Below are 24728 nucleotides of genomic sequence, written 5' to 3'. Positions count from 1 at the left end.
TTGAGAAAATCAGTGGATGTCCCAGCTGAATCTATAAAAAGGAACAAGAATAAGACTGCTCTCCCAGGGGGACATGCTGGGAATTTTGTGTTAGGCAACAGGAGGAGGACCAGAAAGATGTTTCGGTCCCAGAAAGCAGAAGTAAAACTTGACTCTTCCTTCTGTAAGACTCTCTCTCTGTAGTTAAAAAATCATCCGAGAACAATGGGCTTGTTTGGTCGTCCCTCCGCCGTCAGGCAGGGCTACACTTAAGATCTCAGAGTGCTGCACAGGTCTCCCGTTTTTAAAGAAGGGAGGGGAGAGTCTATAGTTGAGTGGCTTTTCCTTTGGCCAGCACTGTCCTGCTGTCCTGGCCATGACAGTGTTAATGGAGTCAGGCAAGGACGGAGTGTGGCTTTCTCAGGGCACAGTCCCTGCGGGTAGAGGGCCAGAGGGACATCCTCATATCTCAAGAACGGTGGCACCTGCATTCTGAGTGTGTCCTGTATCTAGTGTCGCCAAGTGCAGCTTGGATAAAGAACATCATTAAGAGGGTCTTCAGGCCCTGGCCGGTTGACTCAGTGGTAGAGCGTCGGCCTGGCGTGCAGGAGTCCCGGGTTCGATTCCTGGCCAGGGCACACAGGAGAAGTGTTCATCTGCTTTTCCACCCCTCCCCCTCTCCTTCCTCTCTGTCTCTCTCTTCCCCTCCTGCAGCCAAGGCTCCATTGGAGCAAAGTTGACCTGGGCGCTTGGGATGGCTCTATGGCTTCTGCCTCAGGTGCTAGAGTGGCTCTGGTTGCAACAGAGCGATGCCCCAGATGGGAGGAACATCGTCCCCTGGTGGACATGCCGGGTGGATCCCGGTCGGGCGCATGCAGGAGTCTGTCTGTCTCCCCGTTTCAACTCCAGAAAAATACAAAAAAAAAAAAAAAAAAAAAAAAAAGAGGGTCTTCAGACTTCTCTTCAAACGATATAATTTCTCTGGTTTTCAAGTGTCTTAATGAGAATTTTCTCCAGCCGTCTTTGCTTTACTTAGTTATTAGCCCTAAGTACTTTTTTGCTCCTCCTTAAATGTGAATCTGATGCTAGATACAGAATTCCCATAACAGGAAATGTGGATTCTCCACAAGGTTTAAATATTCACCAGTGAACCCTTCAGCAGGGAGGACTGAGGCCGACCTGGCCCCCCACCGTGGGAGGCAGAGTGGTTTAGGGCCCAGAGCAAGCATCTCACTGGATTTGAATCTTCACCTCACCATTTCTTACAGCTTTGGACTGGTTACTTAATATATTGTGCCTCAGTTTCCTCATCTGTAAAATGGAACTACGCATGGTATCTATTTTGGGGACTGATGTGAGGATCCAATGAGTCCATTGATGGTATTTGATAGCACGTGGCTCCTATAGATGCAATGGTCTCAAGGAAGATGGCATAGATACTCCCAGCCATTGTTTCCTGAAGGCTTGAACCTCTGGAGTTTCTCAAAGTTTCTCTCCCTGTTATAGAGCATGTAACAAGCTAGGTTCACAGGTTACATGGCTCAGCTGGAGGTTTCTGCAACCAAGCTAGGAACTAGGAACGATGTACTGTTACAGGAACAAGAAACAAAGTATTCAAAGTTGTAGGCATTTTGACGTTGATATATTGAGCTTTCTCTTCTGAAGTAACCACATGGTACCAAATCTGCAGAACGACAGCAATTTTCTCCTAGATGCTTCTAAACCTAAATTCCCAAACACACTACCTCCTTTAGTGGACTGTTATTGGACCCGCCACTAGATGGCACCTCCTGAGCACATAAACTCTCCCACATTGAGAACTTGAATTAGATTTTAGATTTTCTTTCAATACACACACACACAATTTTCTATCCTTCTTGAAGCCAATAGTCAATTCTTTAATTTTCCTTTTAGCATTCAAATGATAGAACATATTCACATTTCTTGATAATTTGTTTAATATAAGAATCTATGGGTGTTCTTAAATCTAATGGGTCACAAACCACATGATTAAGAGCAGAGTCAATTTATTAAACAGTATGTTTTGGTTTGTCTTATAAAGCAGTGCATGCAGTGTTTAACAGAATAGTCTTTAAATTCAGTTTTTTAAAAAAGCACTAGGAGAGAAAGGAAGAACAAATATTTTAAATTAAAATATATATATATATTTTAATTTAAAAAAATATTTTTTTTAATAGTGTGTATGCCATAGCCGCAGTGTTGTGAGATATCTTGAATAATGACTCAATCTCCACAGCTTTGAATGAGCTTTTCCATATCCATCAGTATAGCCATCTTATAGACAAGAAAACGAAGTCTAAGAAAAGTGAGGAGCTTACCCAGGGTTTCACCCAGCAAGTAGCAGCTCGCTGGACTTCCTGATCCTGGTTTGCACTGCCCCCTGCTGCCTCCCACTGGTCAAAACGGTCAGGAGAGGCTTGGCAGAAACCAGGTTGCATGCAATAGGAACTTTTTGGATTCTGACTTCTTTTTCTCCTTCCTCTCAATTTTCTTATCCACAGCAGAGGAAGAAAAACCAATCCCTAATAGCCGTGAAGGACTATGTAAGCTCTAAAGCATTTTACAGGTGTCTGCTGTGTATCTGGAATCATATGGGTTTTGTGGAAATACGAGAACCCTTGTATATGCCCAGGAGGCTTGTGATTCTTCACTCAGTCACACAAAAACAAATAATGCCTCTCTGAGTGAGACATCCCATTTTGATGTGCCTGTAACTATTTCAGCAACAAATCTGGTCTCCCCTGAATTCTCTGTTACAGTAGAGTTGCAGCAAGGTTTCCCTGTGCTTTTAGCAGGAAGTGTTCCCTTACTCTCGGGATCCAGAAATAATGGACAGTGGTGGGACAACTTTGGGGTGGGACCGCAGCTGAACAGGAAGATGACCCACCAATTCTGCACAACCCAAACCACCAAGAAGAGGTGGGTTGTTTTTAAAAATTATCATTTTGGGATACAATGCATTCCTATTTCTGTATCCAGGAGTTCCCATTTGAAACGGCCAATCCGATCATCTCTTTGAGAAAGTACTTCGATGAAAAGCACTAGTCTCTGGATGAATTGTAAAGGGCATTTTTCCTCTTTGGGATTGATGTAAGCCACTTTCATGTTGTGTCTAAGAGCTTCTCTAATTTGGCTTAATTTCTGAACCAGGCTGTGACCCCTACAGGAGAATCATTTTGTATCTGAGGGTTCTCATTGGTAGGCTCTTAGAATAAGGAAAATTCTATTTTCCTTCTGGATTTGAAAACCCAGAATAGACATCATTCTCATTTGACTTTTCAATACACTAAACTGTTATGAAACAGAATCAGTGTTGATAAGTCTATAAAGTTCATCAGAGAATAATGAACTTCTCATTATAAATATTTTTAGTTCTTAAAGTTTTTGCTTTAAAATCCCCATAATAAATGTAGTGTATGTGACTTCTTTACCTTCTGCAGGGCCTCAGTAGGACATTGGCTCACCCAACTACTTTAAATCAGGAGTTCAGGGTAGGTGGGCTTATCTACCAAGGCCATTCTGTCCCTAACTGGCCAGCCTCCAGGTCACCAGGGGGCAGGCATGAGCCAACACCAGGGGAGGTAGCTTCTGCCTCAAAACAACCAGCACCACTGAAGAGATTCCTCCAAATGTCTCTTTTGTACCTGTAACATAGAAAAATGACAGGAAGATGCTGGAGGTTCTTGTGAATGTGCCAGGGAGAAACCAACAGTGCAGGACCACCTTGCACCTACAACCCATGCAGCCACTCAAGGAGGATGCAGTGTTGGGTGTGGACTCAGCCTCCGGCTGTAAGGGAGAGGCGATGCCCCAGCATCTGCGCAGACTCCCTGATGACCCCTCAGTCTGTCCCTGTAAGGCCTTTCCTGCTGCATCCGTGCGAGGGCGCTGGTGCAGCTCACCAAGCAGGCTAAGGGCTTGTAGAAACTCGTGGATCTGAGACAATTTCAATCCTTGGAACATTAGGGCCTCAAAGTTCAAATGAATGTCCTGACCAACATTTTACCCTAGACCAGAGATTTTCAACCTTTTTCATATCATGGCACACGTAAACTAATTACTAAAATTCTGCGGCACACCAAAAAAAATTTTTTTTTGCAGATCTGCCAACAAAAAGATATGTATAATTTTTATTCATTCCCACCAGATGGCTATTGTGTTGGCTGTTGTAAATTTTTTTATTTGACAATCTAAAGAGTCAGGTATTGTATGTTTTCATAGTTCCTGTGCCATACCAGCGTGCCGTGGCACACCTGCTGAAAGTCACTGCCCTAGGTCATCAAAGGGAGCAGATACGGCTGGCTTTGGCTTTCTGTCCTCCCTTCCTCTGGACACGGAGCGCTCCGGTACCTCTAGGAGCTGCTAAGCCACAGGGACGTGGTCCAGAGAGGACAGCTGAAGGTCTTGTAGGCCTCACACAAACCTAGCCACAGGGCTGGCTCACTCTGCTTTTGCTTACAGTTTCACAATTTAATGTCACTCTTTTTTTTTTTTTCAGCCCAGCCTGTGGGGCCACAGTATTGTGAAAAGGCCTACTCAGAAGGCCCTCAATGTCAGTACAACATAAAAATCAATAAATGGAACCTCCCTGTTCTGCTTCCCACAACAATCCATACCAAGCACAGCCTCCTGGTCCCTGTGCTTTCATTCTGTCCCTCTTTGATTTGTCCACATTTATCCTCCGTGCACCTGCCAGTGTGGCCTTTCTAGAACAAGGCTACTCTCATCACTCTACTAAAACAAACAAATAAACAGAGAGATAAATAAGAAACTGAAATGCTCTCCTGTTGCCTTCAGGATCAACTCTAAACTCATTGTGTCACTCAAGCGCTATCATATCCTGGGTCCTTCCCCCCCATTACTCTCCCAGAATTCACACACAGAATAACCCAGGCCTGCAGAAGTCCTCACCCACACCGGCTCGAACCTCCTTGTGCATTTCTGCGTCAGAGCCCTTCTAAAAGGCCTCAGAACCCGCTCTGCCTTGATGCTCTTTTTCTCAGCCCTCATATCCTACTGAAATGTTTCAGCCCCTACAATCCTGCCCTGCCCTGCCCCATCTCTAAGCAGAGTTAGTCTCGCTCTGGTCTCTGCATTCCCACTGCATTTTGGACTTCCAGTCTCAGCTCCACTGAGCACTGTTCTGTAATTGTTTCTACACCTGCCTTCCCCATCAGATGATGACTGTCTCAAAAGGAGAGACTGGGCAGCTAGCACGGTATTAGCTCAACACATGCTTGATAAGCAATTAGTGAATGATCCAGACTATTTCAAACCTCTCTTCCAAGGCCCAAGAGACCCAAACGCTGTGGTTCCTGCCCTAGCCAGCTGGACCGGGACCACCCCTATTTTCATTTCAGGCCCTTCTCTGCCAGGCAGGTGTCTGATCTGTGAGCCTAGTGTGCCCCCGGCCCAAAGGCCTGATTGCAGCCCTGGGCTCCTGAGGGGAAGGGGCAGGGCTCTGAGAACGTGGGGGGAACAATGGCAGGAAGTGGCCCAGCGGGAAACGGTCAACCGGCACAGCCCATGCGGAGTAGCTTCCTGATTGGCTTGATTTGTTCTGAGCAGGAACTCTTAGAATAACTTTGGGATTATCCCAGTGGGATGACAAATTTCTCCACTTAGGAGGAGCTGTCCTCTGGTCGTGTCATGCATGGAAAACATGATGAGAAAGAAACAAAACCTAAGAGGGAGGTCCCTTTAGGAGAGACCGTTCAGATAACCAAGCCTCCCAGCCCCGGCTACTGCCCCCTAAGCTAGCCTCCTCCTGAGTGTCTACTTGGGGCTCAACTGAGCTGTCACCTGTGCCTTCCAGATAGAAAACATTCTCCCTTCTGGGGCTTAAAGGCCGGAGGAGCTGCTTATCCTTTGGTGGCCTGTCCAGGCCGCTCCTGGAAGCCCAGGCTGTGGCCGCAGGCGGGGGAGGCTCCCGTTCAGAACTGCATTCCTGTGGATTGAGCGCCAGCTGTATACGAAGCACTCTTGTAGGCACAGTGGGAACCAAAGTAATACACGGATACTTGCCACACTCACACGAGCAATGGCTTCCAAACCGTTTTTTGTTCCGTGCCAAGGCCCAACTGAAGCAAGGATGTTGGGGGAGGGGGGCCTCCCAATCTGCTCATGCCTCAACCGGAGCGGCAATATTTGATCCAAGATGTTGGGGAAAATATTACATACTGGAAAGTGGAACGGTTTCACTTGCGCAGGGCAGTCTAATGTCCTAGGCTCCCACAAGAGGCCACCTGGGTCTAAATCCCAGCTCTGCCCCTAACTGCCACCGGGTCACAGGAGACCCAACTCTCTCCACCTCAGGTCTGTCATCTATCACGTGTGGCAGCAGTTGCTTTGCAGATTTCAGAGACTGAATAATGTTTACAAACCATTTAGCAGGTTGTGTAATGTCCAATGGTAAATGCTCAATGAATGTTAGCTAATTTTACCGCGATGACTGTTAGACATTAAATAATTTCTTTTTCAATACAGGACTCATTAAGATACTAACTCAAGTATCTTGAACACTCCATCAATCTCCCCAGAGTAACCTCCAATATGGAGAACAGGCAAAAATGTACCCAATATGAGCATTTGTAAAAGCTGCTGCTGAAGCTGTGTGGGCGTGCGCGTGCACACACACATGCACACACACGCGCACACACATGCACACGCACGCACATGCACACATGCGCGCACACACGAGCACACACACACACACACAGAGGCCGATGAGACACTCGGACTCAGCAGCAACACTATCACAGAGTGCTGGATTTAGGCACAAACAATGTATAAACAGGGATTTGGAAGGAGGAGGATGCGCCACATAAACAAATTTCACAATCAGTTAGGAAAGCCCAGATGCTTCCTGCATGAAGGGATGAACTCGAGAGAGAATCCTAGGGTGAAAACAACATGACTGCTGAGGCCATCCACCACTCTGGCCCAATTCCTGCGTGTCTGTGTGCCCTCCACCTGTGGTTTTATTTAGGTGAACCCCAGAGTAAATAGGAACAGTGCATTACACACACACACACAAATGCACACATACACACAAACACGGGGTCAGGCGAAATTTGAAATATTTGGGGAACAGAGCGCAAAGTCTAGATATGTAGCAGTTACCTTCAGCATTATCTGATCTCCGAGACAGCAAGTAATGCAATTTTCTTTTCAATCAGTTCTTTTTACTAAGTCCTGAGTTGCCCTTAGCTTGAATTTTTTTTTTTTAAGAATTATGTTGGACCGAAGGAATTGTGTCAAAGGGTTTGTCTTGAGGCCACTTCCAGCCAAGAAACAATTCATGCATTCACTGCACGGTATTTACTCAACCATTTTTCTTGGGAACTTTCACTGAGCCAGGTTCCTTGCTAGAAGCAAAGTAAGTAGATGCTTTATCTTTCAAAGAAAGATAAAGAAGAGATGGCCGTTAGCCTCAGGAGTTTTGAAAGTGATTAAAAAATACAATGGGATAAATTTGGTGATGAAATATGCCCAGAGATAAGACAGCAAGGAGATTCTTACAGCATGAGTAATAGTTACTTAGGGGATGGGGAAGAGAGAGAAATGGGGCAATCCGGGCAGAGGGGGAGGTATGAGCAAAGGCATGGAGGCGAGAAAGAGCACTCTGTGTGCAGGGACCTACAAGGAGCCCATTGTTCCTGGAGGTAAGTGAGAGGCTGGAAGTATGTCAGGTGAAGGAATTTAAGGCACAGAGTCTATGAGGGGTTTTCAGCGGGAAAGTGCAGTTGTGGTGTGTCCAGGAACATTCTGGATTTGAAGGTGATGAGTCTGGATAGAGGTAGAACAATTGGTTAGAAGGTTGCTGAAGGCGTTTAGGAGAAAGAAGCAGAGAGGCCATATAGGGCAGAAGAGGAAGAGATATGAAAAACATTTGTGGGACAAATTGGCAGAACTTAATGGCTAATATATGTGTGTGGTGATTATCAGAGAGGGGCAGGTAAGAGGTCAAGGTAACATCCTTGCTTCCATCTTAAGTAGAATGGTGAGGGTATCAAAAACTGAGCTAGGCCCTGGCCGGTTGGCTCAGCGGTAGAGTGTCGGCCTGGCATGCAGGGGACCTGGGTTCGATTCCTGGCCAGGGCACATAGGAGAAGCGCCCATTTGCTTCTCCACCCCCACCCCCTCCTTCCTCTCTGTCTCTCTCTTCCCCTCCCACAGCCAAGGCTCCATTGGAGCAAAGATGGCCCGGGTGCTGGGGATGGCTCCTTGGCCTCTGCCCCAGGCGCTAGAGTGGCTCTAGTCATGGCAGAGCGACGCCCCGGAGGGGCAGAGCATCGCCCCCTGGTGGGCAGAGCGTTGCCCCTGGTGGGCGTGCCGGGTGGATCCCGGTCGGGCACATGCGGGAGTCTGTCTGACTGTCTCTCCCCATTTCCAGCTTCAGAAAAATACAAAAAAAAAACACAAAAAAACCCAAAAACAAACAAACAAACAAACAAAAAAACTGAGCTAAACAATGCCAGAGGGAGGAACAGCTATATGCAGAAAGATGAGTTTGGTCTTGCATATGTTGGGTGTTAAGTATCTATAACACATCAGGGAGAAGACATTGAAAATATTGTTGCCTTGGCCTGGTAGCTCAGTTGGTTGGTTAGAACATTGTCTTAATATACCAAGGTCGCAGGTTTGATCTCTCTGGTCAGGGCACATGCAAGAATCAATGTATGAATGTATTGATGGGTGGAACAACTAGTAGATGTTTCTCTCTCTCTCTTTCTTCCTCCTTCTTTTCTTTCTTTCTCTCAATAAATTAAAAAAAAACTTTTTTAAAGAAAATGAAATTGTATAGAGAAGTGGAGTTCAGGGGAGAAATTAAAGATGTGGGTTGGATAGATGTCAGTATGTAGGTAGGAATTAAAGCACAAGGCTGGACGTGATTAGCCAGGGATAGAATGTGGAACAAGAAGAACAGTGAACTAAATGAACATTTGATGAAATAGGATAAGAGAAGCCATGTTGGAGAATAAGGTATCATGGGCTTCAAAGGGGAGGAGGACAGATCCACAAGATTTTTAAAAATGAAGTTAGTAGATTCCTACAGAAGAGTCAAGTATTAGATGTGGCAAGTATGGGCTTTAACAAGACTATATATCATACAACAGAGTGAGGGGTGGGGCACAGTGGGGTAAGCCAAAGGGTTACTTGGAATGTGAGGATGTTGAGACAACAAGAGGTGAGTGTTGGGGAAATCTGGAAGAGAGATTCAACAGTAACTTGAACAGGATGCAGGTTCAAGAGACGTTCACCTATTTTTAGTGTGAGAAAATTGATTCTTCAAATTTTTTTTTAATTCCACTTCTCACAGTTCCTGTGGTACAGTTTTTTTATTTTAATTTATTGATTTGAGAGACAGACAGACAGACAGACAGAAACACAGTCTATTGATCTGTTTCTATATGTGCCATGACCAGGGATCGGACACACAACCTTTGTGCATTGAGACAATGCTATAACCCACTGAGCTATCTGGCAAGGCTTGATTTTTTCTTTTTTATGGACTAAGAGGAAGGAGGCATCTTGGAGAGAGTCTGAAGCTTCAAGGGAGAGGGGGAAGTTGATAGATTGCCATCCCAGAGGACTCTGTGCAAGACCAGGTGCACAGTTGGAGACATTGGCCTTCAGGAGAGTGTCTAAGTGAGAGGCTGTAGGTAAGGGCTGGACGAGACTTTTTCTCTTGCTCTAAAAAGAGACATTTCTTGGGGAGGGTTTAAACTGCTGAAAAGTGTGCTGTTTAGAAGGAGATCATCTCACTTTCATGTAATCAAAACTTTATTTCTGATGAAACAGACTCAAACAAGAATCGCTCTCAAGGAATCAATGCAAGCTTGGAAATGATTTCCTGTTGTGGAAATCAACTTGCCCTGATTCTGAGGGTGTGAGCCATGTGGTTCCAGATGGAATAAATACACAAGGAAAGGAGGGAGAGACTGCTTTCCATTGGCTAAGGAAAGTTTATGGAGAGAGAAATTTTAGTTCATAAATATTTTAGATTAAATTTGATTGAACCAACATATTAATGAAAAGTGCTACTATGCCCCGGCTGTACATTTACATAAAGATATAAATCAGCCCTGGCCGGGTTGCTAAAGGGGTAGAGCATCACACTGAGGTGGCAGTTTGATACCCAGTCAGGGCATAGACAAGAAGCAGCCAGTGAGTGTACAGTACAACTAAATGCAACAACTAAGTGGAACAACGAGTTGAAACTTCTCTTTCTCCCTCTTTCTCTGTCCCTTCCTCTCTCTCTCTTTCAAATCAGTGGGAAAATTTTTCAAAAAGATGTAAATCAATCTAATATCAATGTATCAGTGTTTTGTTGTTTTTGGTTTTGAGAGAGAGAGAGATAGGAAAGAGAGAAGGTGAGAAGCATTAACTCGTAGTTGCTTTCACTTGAGTTGTACATTGAGCTTCTCGTACGTGCCGTGACTGGGGCGCAGCCAGTCTGCCCTTGCTCAAGCCAGCAACCTTGGGCTCTTCATGCCAGTGACCTTTTGGGCTCAAGCTGTCGAGCTTTGGGATCATGTGGATGATCCCTTGCTCAAGCCAGTGACCCCATGCTGACAAGCCTGTGCTCAGAGCCATGGACCTCAGCAAGCAACCTCAGGGTTTCGAACCAACGACCCTGGCGTTCCTGGTCAGTGCTTTATCCGCTGAACCACCACCGGTCAGGTCAATGTGTTTTCTTCTCAAGAAGTATATGTTAATATATTTTGAGGGAAAGTAGCAAAACCAAACCAAGATTTGAAAAATTATACTTAATATCATTACTTTTTTTTTTTTTTGTATTTTTCTGAAGCTGGAAACGGGGAGAGACAGTCAGACAGACTCCCGCATGCGCCCGACCGGGACCCACCTGGCACGCCCACCAGGGGCGACGCTCTGCCCACCAGGGGGTGATGCTCTGCCCCTCCGGGGCATCACTCTGCAGCGACCAGAGCCACTCTAGCGCCTGGGGCAGAGGCCAAGGAGCCATCCCCAGCACCCGGGCCATCTTTGCTCCAATGGAGCCTTGGCTGCGGGAGGGGAAGAGAGAGACAGAGAGGAAGGAGGGGGGGTGGAGAAGTAAATGGGCGCTTCTCCTATGTGCCCTGGCCGGGAATCGAACCCGGGTCCCCCGCACGCCAGGCCAACGCTCTACCGCTGAGCCAACCGGCCAGGGCCGATATCACTACTTTCAAGCTAGTTTCACAATAGAATCCTTTAAAGGTGTGTTCTTGCTTTAGCTTGCTTTTTTATCCTTTCAACAAATATGTTCAGGAAAGAATATGAGACACAACAGTAAAATAAAATATAGTGCTGCCTCTCAATAAGCCGATACTTGGGAGGGGGAGTATAGTTTGTGGAGAAAAAAATATATTTTTAACTCTAATACCAGGTGGGGTGTCCCAGGTACCTACGAGGGCTGGAAATGCTTGGGGATTTGGAGGGAGTGAACGCATTAGGTTGAGGGACTTAAAGAAAACATTTCTACAAAAAGATGGAGTTTGGTTTGGTCTTTGTTATTTGGTGTGTTATCAGTAGATGGAGGTGGGAGTGGGGACTCATTCCTGGCTTTGCCACAGAGCACAAGCAATCTCTTTTGGCTGGAACACAGGGGAAGGTGTGAGGCTGGACAAGGGTTAGAGCAGAGCACAGAGGCTGTGAACTTCCAGCCAAGGCAGTTTGATGAAATGCGGGAAGAAGGCGGTGGAGACAAGGGAAAGGGATATGAGCTGTATTTTAGGAACTCTTAAAGGGTCCATTCTCCTCTTTGCCATATTTCTGTCTCAGTGATGACGTAGAAGAAAAATGAAATGAGCTGGAGTTTCCATTGACACTTTGCAGTCAAGGAAGGTCCCGTCCTTTCATAAGGAGAAGTGGAAATCCTTTGTTTACTGAAGGGCCCTGAACTTTTTCTTTTCGCAGTAAAATACCAAATGATGTGCAGTGATTCCAGGTATACTTATCTAAATAAAAGGAAGCTGTTTCCTTGCAACTTGAGTCACAAATGGATAATATTTGGGAAGTGCCATAGAAACAAATACACTGTCTTCCTGAAATATGGAAAGTGAACGTTGTAGCATCTATTTGTCTGAAAACAAATGTCATTGTTCCCAAATGCTCTACCGAGAATACAGAAACAGAGATATTAAGACAGAGACATAGAGAGAGATCACGAGAGAGAGAAGGCTAGATGTTTGAAAAATGCAAGGAGGGGTCAGATAATGAGGTCTCAGGCAGAAGTGAGGACCCAGGCAGCAAGAACTACTGGGACAGTTTCAGAATCCTGCTGTGGGAGTGACTCACTCAGAAGTATTCTCCATTCTTAGGTCACTCCTCTCAGGAGGCAGATTACCGAGCCAGCGTTTGGTCGAACTGGGTTAGTTGTATTTCCACTCTTTGGCCAGGATGTGAGTCCTCTGATCAGTAGTTTGACCAAGTCCACAAGGAACAACAGAGGGATTGTTTCCAGGAGAAGGAGCTGGGTTTTGTTCCCAAACAGAAAGTGGTGGGGATTCTGGGCAGGCAAAACAACAGCTACTGCACCTGAGCCTCTGTCTCCACACTCACTTCTGAACCACACATGATAGGTCCTCTGCTCCCTCCGTCTAACTGAAGCTTTATCGTAGTGGGTGAGCTCCGTATTCACTGTTCTGTTTAGGGGCGATGGGCTCACTGTACTGCAAGGCTGGACAGGCATTTAAAGTATGCAGATAGCCCAATCTTGGCTCTTTCTGATGTTAATTTAGCTGGCAAGGTTCTGAGAGTCAGGTTGACCCAAACAAACATCACAGTCACAGCAAGCAAAAGAGATGCTATGACCTGGATGCTTGGCATTGTGCAAAGCCAGGGAGCTTCCCTGCTGAGGTTCGTGATGGGGCAGGGGTTTGAGGTGGAGTGGAGGTGGAGTGCAGCTCTGTGGAGCCCTATTTACAACAGATGATTAGCAATGATGAATTCCAAACTTCGCAATTGCTCAATTTTTTTTCTTCTTCCACTACTGAGTCATTACTGAGGCTCTGGGCTGTGATTAGCTATAGCCCCTTATACTCAACATATTTCTAAGAGTGTGGCACATGTCTTACATTAATTAGGATTAGATATAGATATAAGTAACAGAGACCCACAGTAACGGTGTTAATTTCTCCCTGCAGTAAAACTCCACAGGTGTCTAGACAGTCAAGAGCTGTCTGGTGGCCGTGCCCTGTGCATTCCTCTGGGACCCAGGCCTCTGCCAGTTTCTCCCTCCCCGGTTTTTATCCTCAGAGTCCAAGGTGGCAGTTAGAGCTCCAGCTGCTCTCATGTGCATTTCAGGTAGAAGGATGAAGAAAGGGCTGATGAAAGAGGTCTAAAGAAGATTCTAGAAGCTGGCCCAAGATACTTTCACTATATCCCTTTGGCCAGCACAGCTTCAGAAGATGCTGAGAATTGTGGGCAGTACCTCGGGTGGCCACACGCCTAGTTAATCCGGGGGATTGTATCATGGTGAAAGCAGGGAGGCTGGACATCGGGACCAGCTTGTGGTCTCTTCCACTTTCCCTTGTGCTGGATGCATAAGGCTGTGGGCGCTCTCCTCTCTTCCGAGAAGCAGGCCTTCTTCCTGGTGTTCTTGTTTTGGTCGGTTGGCCAGTCAGACATCCCACTGGACTGCTCAGCTGTGAAATGACAGTTCAAGAGAAGAGAACAGGCCTGAATTCAGCAACACTGGATAGTCTGTCGGCATCTCCTTTTATACTGGGAGAATTTATGAGATGCGCGTTAGCTGAGCGGTAGTATTTGTGCCCTTCACAGCTGACATGTGCTACCCTAGCCCACGTCCCTCAGTAGTGAGGAAAGGTGCAAAGACTCACGCCATTGTCAGGAATAGACGGGTCTTGCTCAGAGCTTGCTCAGACATATACTTAAGGTGCTGAGGATATTGTGGACATTTTTTTACTGCTCCTCTGGCCTCAGCTTTTAGCGTTAAGTTCATTCTGTGAGGAAGCTAGAAGTGCCCCTTCCTCTTGATCATCCCGCCTGTTGGGCAAATGAGTTTGTAAAATTTGTATTTTTTAAAGTTTGCTCATTTTTAGTGTTAAAAAATGGCACTGGGCAGTGCCAGGTCTGTGATCTGTGAAATTGCAAATTACCTTTCTCTTTGGGAAGGGCCATTGTCTTGCTAATGTTTGCTGGAGGAAAGGTTTTTGAGCCAGAAAGTATTGGAAAGAGAAGGGAGGAAGTCATGTTTTTGCAGAGTTTGTGCAGAGAGAAGGGAGAAGACGTGCAGATGGGGAACCAGAGGTGAGGGGCCTTTGTGAGCTTTGCTGAGACTGGTGAGGATTTTGATTCTAGGAGGAACCCGAGAAGATCCTCCTGGTTGTGGAACCGGATAATGTACAAGTGGCTTTGGGAGCCCTGAGTGAAAGGGTAGTGTTTTCCCTGTGTGTGTTGCTCCTAGGCCAGTACGAGATGTTAATAAAGGAATGGCCCACCATTGTTTGGCTCCACTGTTTCCTTACCATCCACCCGAATCCAATGAGAACCTGCATCTGCATGGTCACGACGGCGGTGACTACTGACCATACACTGCCCCTTTTCTCTTTCACTCTTTCCCCCTGCCCCCCACCCCAATCCTGGGCCCCAGTTCCCATCACCCATGCTCCCCATTTGCCCTGGGTCTTCTCATTTTCCAGAATGGAGCTCCTATGAATCGTGGTATTGGCTAAACTTGACCTCTGTACTTCCAAGGGATAGAACTCAGACAATTAGTAAAAGCTACAGGGAAATGAACTTGGCCTGAATCTGTAAGCAAGCACTCTGCTGGTCAGCGCTGTTCAGAGAGGGTGTGGGCTGTCGTGGGAGGTGGTGAGTTTCCTGTGTGTGTGTGGAGGATTTCAAGCAGAGGGAGGGTAACTGTGGGGTGGAATACGGTTCAGGGATTCATGTTTCTGGAAAGCAATTAGACTAAATGGCTTCTACTCCTAGCCTGACCTTCTGTGTGTTCTGTGAGCATGAAAAATACATTGTGTCTCACTATACATTCTCGAGGAAATATAGGGAAAAGAGGAAGTAATCTTAGGGAGGGGGTTGAAAGTAATGGCAAAATAAATAAATACATAAATAAAATACTGGTTCTCTAGTACCAGGGCCCACATCCTGGTCCTATATTATCACTGTGACCCTGGGCAGATAGTGACCTTTCTGTGTCTCAGTTCTTTCAGCTGTGCAATGGGAGTTAAAGGTTTTCTTAATTCATAGGATATTATAAAAATTAAGTATCATAATGCATACTTAGAACTGTACATACTACACAGTAAACACTCAGTAATCCTAGTCAGTATATTTTTGTTGCTACAGACTAGCAATGCCTACGCAACAAAAACAATATTGAATTTACCATTGCCATTATTGATGGAGAAGGAAAAGTGAAGCGTATCTGAGTTTGTAGTCAAAGCCCTGTCCGAAAAACTTGGTAAGACTCTTGGAAACCCGGTTTGTGTTAGCTTGTACTCTTTTGGATTCAACTGAGAGACACCCACACAGAGGAAAGCGGCTCTGGCCCCTGTAAGGGAAAGGTTAAGGGTATGGCAGAGGATCATGGGAAGCCGTGGGCAGAGGCTCAGTGGCCCAGAGGCCTCACTCAGCCTCTCTTGTTCTCTTGTTTCTTTGTTTGAACCTTATTTTCTCTCACTGCAGAGGAAGGAGGGTAGGTCCCCAGCAGGTCCTGGCAGGCCAGGTATTTCGGGGCCAGGGTGGGCACAGCAGAGTGAAAGCACAAAGTGAGCTATGGGGGGGAGGGACGGGAATGTTGGGGGGCTCTCTGAAGCATCGTGCTGAGCCATGTCAACTGGAGAGTTCGGCATGCGGTGGCTCAGAAGGCCATGCAAGGCCGCACGCCCCGCACGCCGTGCAAGGCGTGAGAGTAGGCACGTATGATACTCTGGCCTGGGCCCATGCTGTCTCCTCTCCTGGCACATTTTCTTCTCTTTTCCAACTGGTGACTTCAGCCTTCAGGGCCCAGCCAGCATATCACTGGCTCAGTCAGGGTCTTCTCACCACCGGGGATCAGTTGGATTCAGCTGTAATCACAACAGCGGCTCCAATTCATAACGAGAAATCTGGAGCCAACAGAGCTGGTGCAGTTAGTGCGTGATGCCGTCCAGAACCCAGGCCGTTGCTCTCTTCCTGCACGTGCAACACCCTCAGTACACTCCCTCATGGACTCTACCACCACTCTACCTTTGGTGTCATGTTCCTTCTGGCAGGCAGAGAAATGGATGCCCAAAGATGTTCACATCCTAATCTCCAGAGCTATGAATACTGTCAAAGGGGAATTAAAGTTACAAATGGAACTAAGTTCTCCAAATAGCTGACTTCAGAATAGGGAGATTAGTATTCTGGACAATTGGGTGGGCCCAATGTAATCATAAGAATTATTGAAAGAGGAAGAGGACCCCGGCCAAATAGCTTGGTTGGTTGGAGCATCATCCTGGTGTGCAGAGGTTGTGGGTTCGATCCCTGGTCAGGGCACACACAGGAACAAATCTGTATTTCTGTCTCTCTCTCCTTATCTCTTTCTAGAAACTATCTATCTATCTTTCTATCTATCATATATCTATTTATATTTTAAAGTAGAAGAGGGAGGCAACAGAAGAGAGTCAGAGGGAGATGGGACTGGGGAAGAATGGTCAGAGATGCATTATTGTTGGCTGTGAAGATGGAGGAAGGGGACGAGGCAAGGACTGCGGGTGCCCTCTGGGAGCCTAAGAAGCAGGAAACAGATTCTCCCCCGAGCTGTCAGAAGGGACACAACTCTACCAACTCCTTGATTTTAGTTTGGTGACACTCACGTCAGACTTCTGACCCACAGAAATGCAAGACAGTAAACTTACCTTGTTGGAAGCCACTATGTTTGTGGTTGTTGTTATGGCAACTATCAGAAACTAATCCATCGCTCTAGCACCAGGTCCCTGCAGGCAGGAAGAAGGGAAAGGGCAAAGGACATATGCCACTGAAATCAACCTTCCTCCTTTTAAGGACGTTTCCCAGAAGTCTCCCCCAACAGTTTTACTTACATCTATGTCATTGGTCAGAGCCGTCCTGTGGCCACCCTTCTCTGCAGTGGAAGCTGGGAGGGGTACATTTCAGCTGAGCACACTTGCCACTCCCAGTAAAGAAAGATTCTGTTAGCGTGGAGGAAGGAGAGGATAGATACTGGGCAGGCAACTTGGAGTCCCGCCATGTTCCCAGGCAGATCTGACGCTTCCGTAACACATCGTTCTTTCCTTTGTGGTGGCTATTTCAGGGCTGCAGTATAATTTATATGTTTACCTGGCTGTTCTTTTCACTTGACCAAGAGCCCTCCCGCGCAGACACTGTGGCTGATTTAGCTCTCTGTCCTTGATGCTCGATGCAGTGTCTGGTAGAGAGAGATGTCTGCAAAAAGTTGGATGGATGGATGCGTAAATGGATTTTGAAATGAGAGAATGATCAGTGCACTTCCCAGAGCCGTAGATCCTTTGTACTTCCCGTGTGGAAGGTCTGTTGGGGTTAGGTAGACTTTATGAGACCATTTGGCCATGACTGCAACTTCATCTCCAGTAAATTAAACCTACACAGCTGCAGTTTGTCACCTTTTCTTACCGCCCATTACAGTCTGCTTTTGACTGGGAAGAAGCCGAGCTAGCTGGTCCGAGACTGTTGTTACATACACCTGTCTCAGCCTCAATTAACCTTGTGTATAAATTACACTTCCTGCCCATTCTTTATTTTTAGCTCAGCAAGATCCTATTCGGCTCCTCCAGGGAAGAGTGCATTAGATTTCAGACTTGAAACTGTAAAACAGTGGCATTTCTAGCCAGGCTGGGATGACTCTTGTTAACCCATAACACTGTGCCTTGGAATGCTCCTCAGCCCCGAGGACTCAGGTGCTCCAAGGGAAGAATAGCAGCCTGCCCTGGCCGGCGCCCTCAGGACCTGGCCCAGGCCCACCTGTGCGTCTGCAGAGAAATCTGCTACTGGGTCTGACTCGCTTAGACTTCCATCCACTGTCCATTTCCCGCATTCGTTTCCTTCGGGTGAAACTCAGGTCTTATCTCAAAAGTCTAGTTTCGTTACTTTTTTTTTTCTCTCTCTCTCTCTGTTCCTTCTCAGTTACTCAGTATCGTGACCTAAATCTTTAGCACTTGAACTATATAGCTGAGAACCCTGAAACCCATAGGGCCAGCCAGTGGGCATCAGGTCACAGAGAATTCTGAACCACTTGGGGACTTGAGGCTGCTCCACCAGAAGAAGCAAATTACTTGGAGTCTTTCTTTTCCTTCCTTCCTTCCTTCCTTCCTTCCTTCCTTCCTTCCTTCCTTCCTTCCTTCCTTCCTTCCTTCCTTCCTTCCTTCCTTCCTTTCTTCCTTCTTCCCTCCCTCCCTCCCTCTCTCCCTCCTCCCCTCCCTCCTTTCCTCCTTCTTTCTCTCCCTCCTTCCCTCCTCTCCCTCTCTTTCTTTCTTTCTTTTTTTTTTTGTATTTTTCCAAAGTTAGAAGTGGGAAGGCAGTCAGACTCCTGCATGTGCCTGACCGGGATCCAGCCAGCATGCCCACCAGGGGGTGATGCTCTGCCCATCTGGGGCGTTGCTTTGTTGCGGCCGGAGCCATTCCAGCGCCTGAAGCGGACGCCATGGAGCCGTCCTCAGCGCCCGGGCCAACTTTGCTCCGATGGAGCCTTGGCTGCAGGAGGGGAAGAGAGAGACAGAGAGGAAAGAGAAGGGGAAGGATGGAGAAGCAGATGGTTGTTTCTCCTGTGTGCTCTGACTGGAAATCGAACCCAGGACTTCCACATGCCAGGCCGATGGTCTACCACTGAGCCAACTGGCCAGGGCCTCTTTCTTTCTTTTTTAAAGTCAGCCATTTTTAACACAGTCGTGCTTATTTTAGAATCCCCTGCATTGCCTACAGAAGTCCAGCCACACACGCTCCATAAACACTGGTTGACTTGACGGCAGATGGTGTTGGTGTGCACCCCTGAGCCCTGTCACTGCCGTGAGGCTGAGGACCTGGTTCCTCCCCTGCACCACAGCCGTGAGGGGCTCCTTCTCTGCACCATAGCCGTGAAGGGCTCCTCCCCTGCACCACAGCCATGAGGCTGAGGACCTGGTTCCTCCCCTGCACCACAGCCGTGAGGGGCTCCTTCTCTGCACCAGGCCGAAGGAGGCAGTTTAAGAAAGCGATTTATTGTTTTTATTCTGCTTAAAGAGTGCATGAATTTTAAAAAATAATTTGGGAACATGTTGAATGAAATTAAAATCACCCAATATTCCATTACCCAGAGACAATTATGTACCTTGGGTATTTTCCTATGTTCTAATCTTCATCCTCATGAAGGGTGCCCTGTGTCCTTCAGAGTTTTCTGAGGAGGGGAAGAGGGACAAGGGTGGCTTAGCTTCTTTCTAATCTTTTATCTTCAGGGACTATTGGTATATTTATATATCTATGTATATATAATTAGGAGTCATACTCACATATATATATATATATCATATTTTACATGCACATAATATATATCTCTGTACTATATTACTATATATTTGAGCTATATCACTTAGCTGTCATCACCATAGTACTTTATGACAAACGACTCTTAAACCCAGTGATTTAAAACAAACATCATTTATCTTGTCCTTACTTCTGTGAATAGACTGGGTGTTTGTTGACCCAGGCGGGCCTCAGCTGAACTGCTCTGATTTAGGGTGCAGGTCCAACTAGGCATGGCTCCCGACTCTGGGGTGGGCTCCAGTCTACTCCCCATGTGTCCTTTCAGGGGCTCAGGCTGAAGGGACAGCAGTTACCCAGATACTGCCCACTAGTGGAGGCACAAGAGAACAAACCCGATCAGGCAAACTTACTTCAAGCCTCTGCTTGTGTTGTGTCTGCTAACATCCCACTGGCTAATGCAGGTCACAACACCAGTGGGTCAGGGACGAATATACTCTTCCCACGGAGGTGAAGGAGAAAGGGAGGGAATATATTTGAGAATAATAGTCTCTACCATTATCCTACATACCTGCTGAGGTACTGTGTGAGATTCAGATGAAATCTGCTCAAAGGACCCCTGGCTGGGACTATCATCCCGTATTTCCCAGAAGCTTTTAGCCAGAGCTCCTTTACCCCTTGAACTAGTTCAGTTTCTAGATCATTCAGCTATTTCATATGTGCCACCCCTATTCCACACACACATCTCTTAATCCCACCCCCCAAGTAGTTTGCACAGGTGTGTATAGAAGATTTTGCTCTACACTAGGAATGGCAAAGGGATTTTATATTTTTTTCTTTAATATCTATGTTCCTTGGCCTCCCTCTCCTCAAATTTTCTTTATGATGCAGCCCACACCCAGCCTCTCCTGAGTCAAAGCTTGCTGAAGAATTCACCCTGGTTTCAGATATTCTGAAGGTTCTCACCGTGGTTGAATCATGGCTTTTTGTCACTGGGTTCAGCATCTTTCATTCATTCAGCATACTTGTATTGAGCATTTCTGTCCTCTCCATGAAGAATTTACAATCTAGTAGGGAAAATTAATCATTTATCTGTGCTCCAACAGAGTTACCAGACCTCAGCACTATTGCTATTTGGGGTCAGATAATTCTTTGTTGGGGGGCGGGGGACATCTTGTGCATTGCAGGACATTTAGCACCATCCCTGACCTCTACCCACTAAATGCCAGTAGCACCAGCTCTACTTTCCTTGAATTACGGACAACCAAAATATCTCTAGACATTGCCCAGTATCTCCTAGAGGACAAAGTATCCCCTCAGTTGAGAACCGCTGGGCTAACATATATATAGTAGGCTTGATGAGACTGCCGATACCAAAGTAATGTACCATTAAATGTTCAGAGGAGGTGATGTTATTTCTTGGTGGTGAATCTAGGAAAGCCTCGGAGGGTGGGTAGTATCTGAGCAGAGACTCTAAGAATGGTTTGGGTTTTGAGATGGGTTTCTTGGAGGAGGGGAACATTTGGGGGGGGGAGGTAGCTCTGTTTGCCTAAATTGTAAGTGAAATAGGCGTGTTGGTAAGAGTGGAGACCATATAGGTACTAGCCTCCTAGTACTTAGGGCATTTAAGTAATTTAAGGACTTCTGCTTTTACTGTGAGTGAAATGGTAAGAATATCTGAAACAGTATTTTTTTCGGAGGGGAGCAACTATGCATAGGGTCTGTCTGCATAACCCGAAGTAATTGCTGCAAAGCCTCATCCTTCCAGAGGTTATTTTTCTGATGCCCTGGAAAAAAAACAGAAAAGGCCTCAGGGTATGAGGCATCCCTAAACAAATCCATGCCTATGTCTTGTGGTAGGTCTTAGTCTCATAGAGTTGGCTAGGCTGTTTCCAGCAGCAGATCAGAAGATGGAAGGGAGTAAGTGTGAGGGAGAGGGCTAACATAGGCAGCCACAGACCCTGCAGCAAAGCCTCCAGCATGGCAGAGGGGAAAGAGACCAAAAGCAAAATTGAATGAATGAGTGAACAAATTAATTTAGACCAAATAATTTAGGAAGCACCATAATCTACAAGGAACATCCATCCCTTCGTAACCCCAAAGGCATTGCTGCATAACAGTGCCACCCTGGTATGCCAACATATTCTGTGTTTAACAAGGCAGGAATATGGCCCTGGCCAGTTGACTCAGTGGATAGAGCATTGGTCCTGCGTATGGACATTCCAGGTTCGATTCCCAGTCAGGACACACAGGAGAAGCAACCATCTGCTTCTCTCCCCTTTCCCCCCCTTCTCTCTGGCTTCCCCTCCTGCAGCCACTGGCTTGATAGTTTTAGCATCAACCCTGGGCACTGAGGATATAGCTCAGTTGGTCTGAGCGCATCAGCCTCAGACACTGAAAATGCTCAGTTGATTCAAGTATTGGCCCCAGATGGGGTTTGCTGGGTGAATCCCAGTTAGGGCACATGTGAGAGTCTATCTCACTATCTCCCCTCCTCTCACTTAAAAAAAAAAATAAAGAAACAAGGCAGGAATATATGAAATACTGTGAGCCTGTTTAAGAGTACAGCACAATGGTTAGGAGCAGGGTCTCGAGTTTGACATCCTGGCTTGAATTCTTGCTTAGAGGCTCAGCAACAGCAAACTAGTCCCTTGTCAAGTTTTAATGATCTCATCTGTAAGACGGGGACTCCTTACTCACAGGGTCATTGGGAAGGTAAAATCAAATAAACCATGTGAATTCTCAGCTCAGTTCCTGGAACAGACTTAGTGCTTAATAAAAGTTAAGTTATTATTATCATTTCATTGAAAGAATTCCGCTGCTGAGACTTCCCCCAAATCAGAACTGTTGTCTAGAATATTCCCAGAGTCTCCAGGCAGTGCTGAAGTTTCCCTTTTGGAAAATAGATCCTGCTCACAAAAGCTAGGGGATGTTTCGAAATGAATAGGAAGCACTAAAATACCCCCTCATTTTTGTGAAGAGTAGGGACTCCTGGACCAGTCCCATTCAGCTCCTCTTCTTTGGGTGACAGAGAAAGATGACAGCAGGCTCTCTAGGGTGCTGGCCACCAGCCATTTCTTGGTAGCATGTTTCCTCGGAGTGAGATTGGCTCTTGACCCTTCGGCCAACCAAATAGAAGAGCAGCGACTCCAAGGTAGCCAGGAAAATAGGAGGCCGTGTTCCTTCGGCTAGTATGTCCTCTGCTCTATAAAAACAGCTACCTCCAAATTAGGAACATGTAGGCTGAGTTGGAGAGGAGGTGGCAAGGCGGCGGCGGTGACCTGGCGGCAGTAGCTCTGGGTGGCTTTCCTTTGACCCACGGCAGCTCAGCGGCAGAGCAGAGAACACAGGGGGCGCGCTGTCACGTACAACCTGGGCCTCGTACCTCGGTGGAAGGGACACCGGAGACGAGCAGGAAGTCGCCCCGCCGGAAGGAGCTGCTGCTCTCTGGCCCTGGGATGGCAGCACGACAAAGTAACCTGTCCTCTGTTTGTGTGTTTTCCAGGCTGGAGCAGGAAATACAAGCGCTAGAAAGTGAAGAGTCCCAGATATCTGCCAAAGAGCAAGTCATCCTGGAGAAACTAAAGGAGACGGAAAAATCCTTCCAGGACTTTCAGAAGGTGAAGGAAGCGCCTGTGGTTCCTCTAAGTTATACCCTGGGGGCGCAGGGAGCTCGGGTGCAGCCATGCCGGCTGGAGAAAGGGCCAGTTGGCACTGAGCAGGAAGCTGAGCCACACCCCCCGGAAACGAGGGGCAGCTGTGTGAGGACAGTGTGCCGCGTCTGAAGCCGAGGGTGACCTGTCCTCTGGGACCACTCGGCCTGCCGAGGAGGCCCAGGGAAGAGTCACTAAATCAACCCCATCTACCAAAGTCCAAACCCTTTATATGTCTAATGCCTGAAAAGTCATCTTCTGTTGGACTCTAGAATCCTAAAACCAATTCTTATTAAGCAAATTAAACATGCTCCAGTGGCTTTCATCTAAGTCTTTTCTTTATTTAAAAAAATACCAGAGGCAAAACCATACCAAATGAGCATGAGTTCGAAAAATAAAGTGAAAATACGTGAGATTTTACTGTATATGAAGACAGACGGGGCCGGGAGCAGAGGAGAGAGTCTGTAAAGCTGGTAGGCTCCGAATATCTTAGGACTTGCTCTCTATTTCAGAACCCCCGTTTCCACGGGGACCCCTCAGCCACAGGAAAGCTATCTAAACGAATGAATTATAAGGTGGGATTTTCTGACATCACTTCTCCAACACAACCGTGGGGATTTGCTGAATAATCGAAGTATATCTCACCTTCGGTCAAAAGTGGGAATGGTAAACCTTTCCCCTGCATTGCAGGATCCCAAACAGATTTCCCTGGAGGAAAGAGCACAGTGGGTTAGCCCGTCACAGTCAGAATCTGGACCTGGGCCTGGGGCAGAAGGACAGGGGGACCGGAGGAGGGTTTGTCTTCTCCCACCTGTAGTAACGCTCCGCCCTGCTTTTGTTTCCACAGAGCTTCTCCAGTACGGATGGAGGTAAGTGTAAGCGCTCTCCGCCCCACCTGTAGATGAATGCTTTCCTCCCGGTCAGCTTAGCTGTACTGACACAGGCTCAGCGGGAGACGCGGTGCGTGGGCTGGTAACACATCAGAAAGAAAGAGCGGCACTGTTTGCAGGGCACGGATGAAGCCTGCATCGCATCCCGCGTCTCCTCAGCTTCTTGTTCAAGGACCATCTCTCGACTCACTGTCTCTAGTCTTATGCAGTTGGCCTGGCTGTTCTTCCCGCCCAGTCCCCAAAGTTCTTGAAAGATGCTCAGCAAAGAGAGTTAAAATCAGGACCAGACCTCAGGCAGGAAGATGCTCATCCGTGCTGGTGTTAGGTCTCTGGGTCACGACACACATCAGAAGGCCACTATCCGGTGTTTAGGAAACATTTCTAAGGCCTCTGGTTTTTCTTTGATTCAGGAAACAGCAGTTTCTCCAGCCTTCCAGGGAGGCGGGGCTGGGCAGAACTTTTCTCCCTGTGGGGGGGTCATTGGCCCTGAGCGCTGGAGGTGTGGGAGCAGGCCCTGACTCCCTGCCCCCATCCTGGCAGGACGGGCCTTCCTCCTGCTCCCGCCCCCTCCTTGCCCCTGCCCCCCACTCCCCTTCCCTAGGGCCACGGCGATGAACTTGGGGTTGTGCGCTTTTCATTATTCCCCTTGCTCCCCTAATCTCAGTTCCCACTCACACTGGCCCTCAGCTAGACCTGCAGCAACATGACAGACTGGTTGGAAGGCCCA

At 47.1% G+C, this 24728-nt stretch overlaps 1 protein-coding gene across 5 annotated transcripts in view; it reads left to right on the top strand.

Annotated features, from left to right (window-relative positions):
• Positions 1 to 24728, top strand: part of PALM2AKAP2 (PALM2 and AKAP2 fusion) — a 447965-nt gene that overhangs the window by 215946 nt on the left and 207291 nt on the right. For all 5 annotated transcript variants that reach the window (XM_066367466.1, XM_066367468.1, XM_066367467.1 and 2 more), the window contains 2 exons: positions 22964 to 23078; positions 23959 to 23980. In XM_066367466.1, the coding sequence (XP_066223563.1) occupies positions 22964 to 23078; positions 23959 to 23980 (137 nt within the window). The remainder of the gene's footprint in view (positions 1 to 22963; positions 23079 to 23958; positions 23981 to 24728) is intronic.

This window comes from Saccopteryx leptura, chromosome 2 (assembly GCF_036850995.1).
Source record: "Saccopteryx leptura isolate mSacLep1 chromosome 2, mSacLep1_pri_phased_curated, whole genome shotgun sequence".
Lineage (NCBI taxonomy): Eukaryota > Metazoa > Chordata > Mammalia > Chiroptera > Emballonuridae > Saccopteryx > Saccopteryx leptura.
This window is presented reverse-complemented; position numbering and strand designations above follow the sequence as displayed.